The 13190-nt window shown below is 36.4% G+C and overlaps 1 protein-coding gene across 1 annotated transcript in view; it reads right to left on the reverse strand.

The window, feature by feature from the left end:
* LOC5571602 overlaps nt 1-13190 on the reverse strand; it is a 91699-nt gene that overhangs the window by 41759 nt on the left and 36750 nt on the right. Inside the window, exon 2 of the mRNA XM_001653664.2 lies at nt 11325-11468. Coding sequence (XP_001653714.2) covers nt 11325-11468 — 144 coding nt within the window. The remainder of the gene's footprint in view (nt 1-11324; nt 11469-13190) is intronic.

Raw genomic sequence — 13190 nt, forward strand, 5'->3', positions numbered from 1 at the left:
TAATGTCCATCGTTAGAGAAGCGCAAAAAAAAAACGGCGGTACCTGTCACCAAAGGAATGTCAGCTTCGCTTTGGTTGGGTTCATCGGACACGTGAAAAGAAGTTGACTGTCAAGTGGCAGTTAGCGTTGAGAAGAAGTCGTTAATTAGATGCCTGATAAAGACTGCATAATTTCTATCCATATAGACATCCGATAGAGATAGTGTTTCGCAGATGTCCACTTGTGAAATTCATACTCTTAATGATAACTCGGTATAAGCGATCGAAACCGAACTTGAGTAAAGATTATACTGTTATTGAATTGGTTCCCAGAAAAAAAAAACTATTGGAAGCTTACTTCTAAATATTCACGTTTGAAAGGTCTCTCAAGTGACTGTAACAAAACACTTCTTGATTCAATTTGTTCACCACTCAACGCCTTGGAAAATTCTTGGTTGAAAAATGTTTGAACACTCGAATGGTAGAATTCCTATTGACAGGAAATTTCAGTCTTGCTAGTTAGTGAAATGGAATATTTATAAAAAATTCATCCAGTTTTTCGAAGAATTCCCTAAGATAGATTCCTCTAGAATTTTTTTCAGGAAATTCTTCTAGAAACTCCTTCAAAATAGTAACATTAATCCACAGAAGCATTTATTGGAATTCTTTTGGCTAAAGTTTGAAGCAATACCTCCAGCGTTTCATCCAGAGATTTCTGCATACATTTTCCCAATAATGAATCGACAAATTCATCCAAGTACTTTGTAAGGGGAAATCCTTCTCCTTACTCCTTCAAGGATTTCTCAATATTTCTTTCTAACATGCCATACAGAAGCTTATGGAATCCAAGAAGAAATTGCCTTTGAAGTCTGCAGTTCAGTGCTGTTAAATGTCAAAATTTTGGAAAAATTAAAATGCTTATAGCTCTCTCGCATGCGAAATATCGCATCAGTAAATATTGGCAACCGATAGTAATTCGGAAAAGGTCAACGAGAAAAACATTTGACGGTGACTTTTTCCACTAGGAGCGATGATATTAGCAATATTCAAATGTCAAAGTCACGTGAAATTCATGACATTTAACAGCCCTGCTGCAGTTGGTTTTCTGGTGTTCCTATGATGAATCGAAGCCAAAATCAAAATTTTCAAAAGCACAAATCTGGAGAACCCAAATCACGTTTGAGCTGAAAACTTAATCGATTGTTCTTTGGACGAAATGTTTAATTTTCTAACAGCTAATAACGATTCTACCCCATTACCCCGAATGCCATCACCCCGAATTACATTACCCCGAATGTACCATTACCCCGAATTCCATCACCCCGAATGCTATTTCCCCGAATTTACAATTATCTTGACATGATGATATTGTTGACATTCCCCCATGATATTGGAATTCGGGGTAATGGCATTCGGGGTGATGGGATTCGGGGTAATGGGGTAGAATCGCTAATAACACACATATATTACTGAAAATGTTTTGAAACCTGGATCCAAACTTAAAATAGATCCAAACTTGTTTGTGTATCGTAATGATCGACTGGATGGAGCATGTGGGGGAGTTGCAATTATAATTCATAGGCGTATAAAACATCAGCGTCATTTGAAACCAAAGTTTTTGAAACTTTGGGTGTTTTTATTGAAACACAGCTTGGTAAATATACTTTCATAGCTGCCTAGTTGCCTTTTCAATGCACTGGGCAGCATGTTAATTTGCTTCAAAATGATTTATGGAAATTTCGCAATAAGTCAATTTTTGTTGTCATTGGCGATTTTAATGCAAAACATCGCTCAAGGCAAACATTTGCAAAGTAATTCCAACGCCCTTCAGGATATTTCTCAATTTAATACACTGATAATCCTACTTGTTTTTCCTCTTCTAGAAATCCTTCTACGATAGATTTGGTCTTAACCGACTCTAGTCATCTTTGTAGCCAACTGATTACTCATGCTGATTTTGATTTTGATCATGTCCCTGTTACACTGATAGGCAAAATAAAGAGTCCACCTTAGCAGTTTTCGATTTTTTCTAATTGATTTGGTTCAAATTAAAGTTAACACACTTGCTTAAGTCTTTTTTGATATTTTATTTTTGATATTCTTTTGAAGTTGCACTTACGAAATTTTGATAAAAAAGAGTTTTACTCAAAGAAAAAAAATCAATTTGTATTGAAACAAAAATAGTGACAAAAAAGTGCCCATTTCCTTCCTGGCCTCAGAAAAGATGAATTAAAGAAAAATAAAAAGCAATTTAATAGTTAATGTGTTTTCCTTTGGCCTTAAGGACTTGCTGAAGGCACTTCGGCATGCTTTTCACTAGGTTTTGTAGGTGCTTCTTCTTTCTGGCGTTTTTTAGGTGCTGTGGATCTATTTCTTCCCAGGCGCGCTCGAAGGCTTCAAAATAATTATTTTTGTTGGTAACACCAGTTTTGTCAACCCTGGCATCGAGCATCGCCCACAAATTCTCGATGAGGTTGAGGTCTGGGCGTTGTGGAGGCCATTCCAGCGGTTTGATCCAACTAGACCGGAAGAAAGACTTGGTCTTCTTGGCAGTAGGGTAACGTATATAATTTGGACAGGCTGGTCGTTCTATGCTCATTTACAATGAGATGATGAGGAATTTATATACGGAAAATCATGTATTGCATTAATAATACACTATGCTACTTATCAATGATTGCCATTTTCATAACAATTACAAATTGGCTTCAAAAATATCAAAATTGTAAATTGTATCAACAGAACATCTGTGAAACCTACGAATGCAAGAGGATGTACATTTCAAGAACATACATTAAACGCAATAATAGCGCTTAGAATTAGCATTCATAAAAAGTTTAAAGGCGGCAATATGATAAAATATGTCCAAAATTGAAACTAAGTTCATCTAAAAACTTAACATGAGTATATAAGGCATAAATCAGGTGGTGTCCAAAATAGATTACGGTTTTTGATCAGTTGATATAATTTGGCCATCTGATGAACCGCACTGGAATGTCGCATGCATGTATACTTGCAGGCGTATTTCGTGGATCTGATGAGATTTGCTTGCATTTAAAGAAATTGTTGATTATCGGTAATATACACATCCAATTAGTGAAAAAAATGCACTACATTGTCACATGTGAACTCTTAGAATATTATGATATGACCGTCTTTTTAAGAAACCATTGAATAGATATTGAGATAACGCCTCTGTCCAAATTATATTCACATGAGGGTGTCCAAAATGTATATTTGATGTCCGAAATGTATAACAGACAGGCCGCTAAAAACGCTAATTTGGCAGCTAATGCTACAGTTTGTAAGCTTTTTCTCTCCAGAAACTCAAAGTACAATGATACATTAAGCATACAAGTATTATAACATAATAAAATAATAGTATCTAAGGCGGTTAATCGATCGCCGTTTCCAGACATATCCTTAGCCTGTCCAAAATACATAATTTACCCTATGCTTCGGGTCGTTGTCCTGCTGAAATATGAATTTCTCTTCAAGGCCCGTCTGGATCAGCGAAACCTCCAGATTTTCCCGCAAGTTGTTGATGTAGGAATCTGTCGTCATTATCCCGTCGATTTTCACGAGGCTTCCTACTACACCCCATGAAAAACACCCCGAGACCATCACATTTCCTCCTCCATGCTTCACCGTTATTGCAGCACAAAGAGAACTTTTATAGTCAACTCAATGCTGTCGTGGATTAAATTCCGAAGGGTGATATCAAGATCTACATGGGCGACTACAATGCGAAGATCGGATCCGACAACTCGAGCTATGAGTCCGTCGTGAGACCATGGCGGTCTCGGAGAAATGAGCGAAAACGGAGAGCTGATGGCAGAGTTTTGTGGTAATAACGACATGTCGATCGGGGGATCGCTCTTCCCCCATCGTCCGGTTCACAAGGTCACGTGGGTCTCCCGTGACGGCTTTACTGAATATCAAATTGACCACATCTGTATCAGCTGAAAGGGGAAACGGAATGCCTTCTTGATATGCGGAATAAACGTAGCGCTGACATCGCATCCGACTATCACCTTATCATCGGCGAGGTGCGTCTGCGCATTGCGCGGATTCGTCGACAGGACGAAAGAGTTGGACGTCGATTTAAGGTGAAACAGTTTGGAATCAACTTCTAAGATTGCATTAAAACTTCAAAGGCACAAATCTCGCGAAGAAAGCATCCCACAACAGTGCACTTTTTATTTTGGCTTTGTGCACTAGCAGAAAGCTTAAAATAAGAAGATCAGGAACATTTGCCAACTATTCCTCCAGTTTCGTGCCTTTGAAAACGTGAGTAGGTGGAGAAGTTGGCCATTGTGCCGGCCATCTTTGCATTCCGAGATGTTTCACCTTAACACACGGTGACTGGATGATGCCACAGTGAAAAGGTCCTTCGTCGAAGAACTGAAGACTCGAAATCTAACAAAGCCCCTGGGGTCGATCGCATATCAGCCGAGATGCTTACAACAACTAACTAACTAAAGCTAACTTTTGGGAATGTCCTTCACGCAAGAGAGTCGTTGAGGCTCGTGCCAGGCAGATGAAGGATAATATCCGTTACGATAACGGTCGTTTCCGGAATTTGCCTGGTAGAGTATCGAACAATGCTCATTTTTCAGTTAACGATCGCTTGATCATGAATCATACCCATCAGGAAGATCATAATCATGCTCATTCACAAACTAAGTTTAATCCGTCGGGTAGCCGTTCGAATCTTTCAATTTCGAATGTATCTACCCACGGTAAATCCTTTGCCGATATCGTAGCAGGAAATTTGAACTCCTCCCCTGCTCGATCCATGGGTACCCATTCTACTTGTTTCAAATCAAATGGAAAAAAACCCTACCGCCACAGGTAACTCCGCATCTTCGTCTACCGGAAATTATAATGGGAAATCACATGACATGTCTGCCTCTGATTTTAATTTTCTAACTGAACAATTGAATCTAATGATTGATGCAATGTTCAAAGCCACCACTATGACTGAAGCAGTTCAAGTAGGTGTAAAATTTACAAATCAAATTGTTATTGGATTACGTTTTTCTAATGGATCCAAATAATAATTTAAATATTTTAAATTGGAATGCTCGTTCTCTGAATGGTAAAGAGGACGAGCTGTTTAATTTTCTTACGGTTAATAACGTGCATATATAGCAGTTATTACCGAAACGTATTTGAAACCTGGATCTAAACTCAAAAGAGATCCTAACATTTTTGTTTATCGTAATGATCGACTTGATGGGGCATGTGGGGGAGTTGCAATCATCATTCATAGGCGTATAAAACATCAACTGTTCTCGTCATTTGAAACTAAAGTTTTTGAAACTTTAGGTGTTTCTGTTGAAACACAGTTTGGTAAATATACTTTCATAGCTGCCTATTTGCCTTTTCAATGCTCTGGACAGCAAGTTAATTTGCTCCAAACTGACTTGCGTAAATTGACCCGCAATAAGTTAAAATTTTTTGTCATTGGTGACTTTAATGTCAAACATCGGTCATGGAATAATTCTCAAAGTAATTCCAACGGCAGAATTTTATTTGATGAGTGCTCTTCAGGATATTTCTCAATTCAATACCCTGATAGCCCCACATGTTTTTCTTCTTCTAGAAATCCATCTACGATTGATTTGGTCTTAACCGACTCTAGTCATCTTTGTAGCCAACTGATTACTCATGCTGATTTTGATTCTGATCATGTCCCTGTTACATTTCAAATATCCCAAGTAGCGATTCTCAATCCTATCAGCTCCACTTTCAATTATTTACGAGCCGACTGGAATATATATGAAACGTATGTTGACTCTAATCTTGATGTTAACATTTCTTTAGAAACTAAACTTGATATTGACAATGCTCTTGAAACTTTAACAATTCCATTGTTGAAGCCCGGAGCATTGCAATTCCAAAATGTAAAATTTGAATCCGTGATTATAGACGATGATCTTAAACTCTTGATCCGTCTTAAAAACGTGAGGAGAAGACAATTTCAACGCACTCGCGATCCTGCTATGAAAATTATATGGCAGGATTTGCAGAAAGAAATCAAGAAACGTTTTGCTCAATTAAGAAACAAAAATTTTGAATATAAAATTTCTCAATTGGACTCTGGCTCTAAGCCCTTTTGGAAATTATCTAAAATCTTGAAAAAAACCTCAGAAGCCAATACCGGCATTGAAAGAGGAAAACAAATTATTACTAACTAATTGCGAAAAAGCTCAAAAACTTGCTATGCAGTTTGAAAGTGCGCACAATTTTAATTGAGGACTTACTAGTCCAATTGAAAATGAAGTTACTCAGGAGTTCGAAAATATTCTCAATCAAGAGAACGTTTTCGAAAATGCCTGGGAGACTGATTTGGAAGAAGTGAGAACTATTATTAAAAAATTCAAAAATATGAAAGCTCCTGGCGATGATGGAATTTTCTACATCCTCATCAAGAAACTTCCAGAAAGTAGCTTATCGTTTTTAGTTGATATATTTAACAAATATTTTCAATTAGCATATTTTCCTGACAAATGGAAAAATGCTAAGGTTGTTCCAATTTTAAAACCAGACAAAAATCCTGCAGAAGCTTCTAGCTATCGTCCAATCAGTTTGCTTTCCTCCATCAGCAAACTTTTTGAAAAGGTTATTTTGAACAGAATGATGGCTCACATCAACGAAAATTCAATTTTTGCCAATGAACAGTTCGGATTCCGCCTTGGACATTCGACCACTCATCAACTTTTACGTGTAACAAATTTGATCCGTTCCAACAAAACTGAAGGGTACTCTACTGTTCTTGTTCTTCTAGACATAGAAAAAGCATTCGACAGTGTTTGGCATGAAGGTTTGATCGTAAAATTGAAAAACTTTAATTTTCCAACATACATTGTTAGAATAATTCAAAGTTATCTGTCAAATCGTACACTTCAGGTTAATTATCAGAACTCCAGATCTGAAAGACTTCCTGTAAGAGCTGGTGTTCCCCAAGGCAGCATTTTGGGACCAATATTATACAATATTTTCACATCTGATTTACCTGAGTTACCTCAGGGATGTCAAAAATCTTTGTTTGCGGATGACACAGGCCTCTCCGCCAAAGGACGAAGCTTGCGTGTCATCTGTAGTCGATTGCAAAAAAGTTTGGATATTTTTTCTTCATACTTGCAAAAATGGAAGATTTCTCCTAATGCTTCCAAAACTCAACTAATAATATTCCCACATAAACCAAAAGCTCTTTATTTGAAACCTTCAAGTAGACATGTTGTCACGATGAGAGGGGTTCCAATAAATTGGTCAGATGAAGTTAAGTATCTAGGGCTCATGCTACATAAGGATTTAACTTGCAAAAATCACATTGAGGGCATTCAAGCCAAATGTAATAAATACCGTCGATGGGGGTGAGATTGGGTCAAAACAGAAAATTATGATTTATGAAATATTTCAGCTAATAACGCTGATATTACTAAAATTCATAATTCATATGTAAGGGAACATAGTATTACACGTAATTCATCACAATATACATTTTTAGAAATAGTAGTTTTCGTTTACTTTACCAATAAACTTGTATGTTGAAACTAGATAAAATTTACCACATTAAATTTCTCCTGTGCAAAGTATCACACATGTACTTTAACCTCTATCGTTATTTTAGTAGAAAGGTTGAAAGTCTTTTCATTGCACTTCACACGTATTTTCCGGAATCTATTTGATTTTTCCACAAAAATTTAATTTTTTTCGGTACGGTGTCTTAAACATCAAAAATGGGGGTGACATTGGGTCAAGCAAGAACGATAGTAAATGAAATTGCAAGCCAATTTTTTAACATTTTACGGTGCCGGGGGTTCTTTTTTTTCATTAAGAAGTGTTTATTCTTTCTAAATACAGCATCTCTGAAACATCAAACAAGTCTACATGAGTATTCCGTGCGTTGAATAACAATGCAATGCATTTTGACAACTTCTCAAACCAGCAACTGTGTTTCGTGCGCAGCAACATCGTAAAATTTTATCAAGTGGATTTTTTTTTCGAAATTTAATTATTTATTAATGTTTTTATATTATAGAAACATCTCACGGAAGTACAAATGAGTTGGATCGCTGAAATACTGGGATAATGACGTCAACATCTGCCTGAAATGTATTGATCATGGAATGTCGCTCCGAAATTTAACTATTTGTGAAGGTTTAAAATAATCACTGTTTCAGTACACTTTTGGGGAAACTGAATAGGCTTTATGGTAATGGGACTTTGAAGAAAATTTGAGGGAAAAAACAAGAAAATTTATGTAAACTTGACGATAAATGTTGGATTTACATATTTTTCGCATAGCTCTTCAATTTTTTGGTATAATCTAGTGATCCTTTATAAGAGAGATACGCGGAAGCTGACATTTCTGTCAAAGTGTGAGCCAATCGAGCAGCGAGAGCTGTCAAAGCGTGAGCCAAACGAACATGCGTTATGTTTGTTTTGAACTTTTCTTGAGGAGTAATGTAATCCGCTTGAAATTATTTCGGTGAAAGTTGTTTTGCATAGAGCAAACAATATGAAATATTAACCTTTTTTTAATGTTTGTCAATGCGATACTTAGTTAGTGATTTTTTCTGCTGTTTATTAGTTTGGAAATGTAGCTCAAAGATCTATAACGAAACAAAATACACTTTTTAGCAATGAGAAAGCCATGTCCGTGTTACAATATTATTCTCGACGCCAAGCAAACTCAGCACTGCTGGTTTGTTGCCAAATCATTCCATTTTACTTCCGCTAATCTCTCATATAAAGGATCACTAGTATAATCGTTCTTTTAAGTGGGTTTATCATATCTTTGAAACATCTTAGACATCTTCTCGTCTTGTTTGCATCGTATTTCATCAATATTTTTCAGCTGTGAACGGTTTTGCAATAATATTCTCAAAAACAAGTTATTTCAATTACAGTGACCCAATGTCACCCCCTCTATGGGGTGAGATTGGGTCATTTTTCATTCACTTGTGGTGCCGCTGTGAATAAACATTTTTCTTTAATTTTTTAAACAGTTGTCAATGTACGATCGAAGTACATACACACCAAATTTGAAGTTTATTGGAGTTAAATTGCGATAGTTATTCAATAAATAAATCGTACATATCCCTTTTTGACCCATTGTCACCCCCAACGACGGTATGTAAAATGTCTCTATCCCCTTATTAATAGAAAATCAAAACTTTGTCTTAAGAACAAGCTTTTGATATTCAAACAAATTTTCAGGCCAGCCATGTTGTATGCTGTACCAATATGGACTAGCTGTTGTAATACCAGGAAAAAAGCTCTGCAGAGAATTCAAAATAAAATTTTGAAAATGATTCTGAGACTTCCTCCCTGGTATAGTACCAATGAGTTACATAGAATATCCAATGTTGAAACATTGGAACAAATGTCAAATAAAATAATAAATTATTTCAGGTAAAAATCGTTACAATCTTCTATTGCCACGATTAATGCGTTATATGTTTAGGTTAAGTTAGGTTAAGTATATTCAAAGCGTTTTTTTTTCTCTTATAATCAGGTGAAATCTACTCACCTGTAAAAAATCTGAACTGCTACGGCAAATGAAATGTAATATGTTGTTAACAAAATGTTAATTAAATCTTAAATTTTATTTACCAAATTAGGATGATAGTGTTGTCTAATAACACAGAACACCTAGATATAAGAAATGAATGTAATCTTTATGTAAATGTAAATGTAAATAATACTAATAAAGAAATTAAAAAAAAAAGATGCCTACGGTATATAATTTGGGCATGGTGGCCACACAACTGGATCTCTAATGCTGAGCTCCATCGTCGGTGCCACCAGCAAACGATACAAACCGAAATTTGACAACGAAAATGGGGGTGGGTCGGCCACACCCTACGTCAGGGCGGAAACGAAATCTACAAACAAGCGCTGGAATGGAATCCAGCAGGACATCGCAGCAGAGGCAGATCCAGAGGCTCATGGCAGCGCAGCCGCAACAAAGAAATAAAAGAAGTCGACGACAATAGCTGGCAATCGCTCAGGATGGAAATCTTTCACGTCGGCCTTATGCACCAGAATGGGTGCCCAGGACCCATAAGTAAGTAAGTTATGTTCCTGACAAATGGGAAAATGCCAAGGTTGCACCAATTTTAAAACCTGCAAAAATCCTGCAAAAGCTTCTAGCTATCGTCCAATCAGTTTGCTTTCCGCCATCAGTAATCTTTTTGAGAAGGTCATTTTGAACAGAATGATGGTTCACGTCAACGAAAATTCAAAAAAAAAAAAAAAAATAATGCCAAAAGTAACAGAAACTCGTTGCATGCGCAATTAAAGGTTAAAAAATGCCCCGCAATTGTTTTCTTATATTATTTGTTCAAATAGAAGATCAACCATTTAAAATGCTTTGTCATCAAAGGAGATGTTTTGGGTATTCAACATTTTTGAATCGTTTCGTTATCAATAAATTTGTAAGACATGTTTACTTAAGAGCCTCTTCAAAGCTCATCAAATATTGGTTTCCACAATGTTTAATGTTAAAAACGGTTGCCGTTGAAACCGTTAATTTACGCCATTAGTTTTCAATGGAAACCCATAATCGATGTTTGGATATTTGCTCTACCGATAAATTATTCAATCTATTAAAATGCACACATTGTTATCATTAGCTCACTTATCGCACTACCAGCCGCATCAGCTGTTGTTCATACCAGATGAAAACAACATTATCCTCCTTCGCCACCATGATTGGGAGGAGATGGAAAAGAAATGCAAGCATGTGTCTTGTGCGCGATGTATTTCTGCGAGTCAGAAAAGATGTTGAATTATTCTCCTGTTCGTGTTTCATGAGCCAGAAAACCGCGAATTGATGATTTCCTTCTCGGCAATGTGGCGATCATTATTTAGACATTGTTAGCGTGCAGCAATGATAATCGAATACTTTCAACAATCAATCCGAATGGGGAATGCTATCGCTATGAAGTGAATGTTTATAGCTCCGATAATGGTTTTCTATTCGAGTGAATTGTCATTTCGGATGCTTCCTAGAGACAGTCGTAGGATCCTAAAATTCATCTTGGCTATTTGTTTCGCTTAAGTAACAACTTATTCAATATTAAAATAGAATTTATAAAAATGGGTAGAAATTTCAACGTTAACTCTTTTGAACGATCACCTCGTCAACAAAAACAACTAAAAGATAAAATCTAAAAGAAAATAACAGAAAAATACGTTTATTAGGCCTAAACCATTTAAAAATTTAGAACAAATAACGTTTAATAAACGTTTAGAACAAAAATGGAGATAGGGCTTTCGGACCCTTTTGCCGGATCACATCCCATAAAAAATCAGTTTCCAAAACTCACCCATCATTTCGCGCTTTTTCTCGTCGAGGATGTTTTCCCAGTTGTCCAGCATGCGGCCGGCTTGCTCTCGTATGCACTGCATGGGATTCGATCGGACCACGCACAGCACGCTTTCCAAGATTGCAGACGAATCAACCGATGCTTCTGGAATGGAAAAAAGTTGGCAGAGGAGAAAAAATACATTAGTCATCAATATACACGAAACATTATCGCGCCCATTATCCGATGGAGCAAAAGGGCCGAGGCGTAGACAAACAGACGTAACACTTGACAATTTTATTTAAATCCATCACCATTCGGTGAGCATTTAGCACGATGTACTGTTTCGTATAGTCAGACATGCAATCAGAAATAAAAGTGGTCACCAAATAACTAAAGATTATGCATTAATTTTATATCTGCCTCTCTTTCATTCTGCTGTGAATTTTTACACTAATTATCATTTCGATTTGGTACAGGCCTGGTGATGCTTCAACCCAGGCGAGTTGGGAAATAGCATAAAAAATCCCTGCAGAGTGTAGAGTGAAAAAGAGGCAGATAGAAAATAGTAATAAATTACTAAAATTTAATAATTCTACGGCTATCCGTGTTTCTGAGTGTGAAGAAAAACTAGTTGTGTGTTTTGGAACAAAGCGAATTTGAAATGATCGTTCAATAAGTGTTCGATGGAAGTTTCGTCAGTGTCTGTTTGTCTGTGACTTAAGCTAGATCGAGAGAGAGAGTGTGATTACTTATCGTCGACCGTGGTAAAAACATTAGAAATGATTACGATAGCAGCGATTCAGCGCGGAAATGTTGAAAGAGGGGAAAGAGATGTCCGAAGAGATGAATGAATCGTTTTCTTAAGATACTTAGTAAGCTTGATTGATATAACAAGCACAGAAAGTACCGCCGGTGTCGAAGATCTGTGAAATGCCCTTTAGGTTTGCTTTTTGTGTTGGCCAAAGTAAGATACAGTGTATGAGAAAAAAAAGGCGCGAGCTTAATCTGTTGGTTTAAGAAAGCTTGTTTTTGCCTTGATTGATTAAAACTTAGACGTCTGGATAGGCGAAGCTAATCATAATCAAAAACATGATCGTAAATGTCGGACGCTGCACATGATGCGAGATTAATCTGTAGTTCTCGCCTGCAATTTATTACTGTTGGATAAATTAAGATTATGCGGTATGGAGACTAGAAGCACGTTAAATGTCGTTTAGGCAGGGTGGCCAGTGAAAAGTCAACAAGGTACAGTGGGGGAAGTGTATCAGTGGGGTAAGTGGATCATTTGTCAATATAAAGCATAAATACTTGAATATGTTGAAAGTTTTCGCACCATTGCTTCTTCTTAGGTAATATTCTTACGCCCACACTGAAACTGTTGCAAAACTGGTACTACACATACACTAACACAAGCAAACTTGTTAGCTGCAAAAGGTAATTAATTTGAAAATTGTTTTCCATCAATCAAAAATCCATTGTATCTCTGTCTAAAGTCGAATTCTATTATTTTTTTCAACACATGGTATTAATTTCAGTTCTAATTGAATGATTCACAATGAAAAATATGTAATTTATGTAAATAAATACAAATATATTGGACATGGTACACTACTACTTTTTAATGTTGTGGGGTAAGTGGATCAAGATTAATTATCATCTATTGGCAGACTACTTACGTGAATTTTAGTAAGCTTTAATATCCGACAATGTTGTTTTCCTTTATTTTGTTCCGTTCCCAGCTTGAATTTGTCAAATTGACCATATAAAATTTGAATTAATCCACCTAAAAGCTTTTTTAACCTTTCTGGTATAAGAATATATAAAAAGAATAATAATTTCAAAATTTACACGAAACTTTTCGTGATTTATCTAAGCTTAGTTGTT

The sequence above is a fragment of the Aedes aegypti genome, chromosome 2 (genome assembly GCF_002204515.2).
Source record: "Aedes aegypti strain LVP_AGWG chromosome 2, AaegL5.0 Primary Assembly, whole genome shotgun sequence".
In the NCBI taxonomy this organism is placed as follows: Eukaryota; Metazoa; Arthropoda; class Insecta; order Diptera; family Culicidae; genus Aedes; species Aedes aegypti.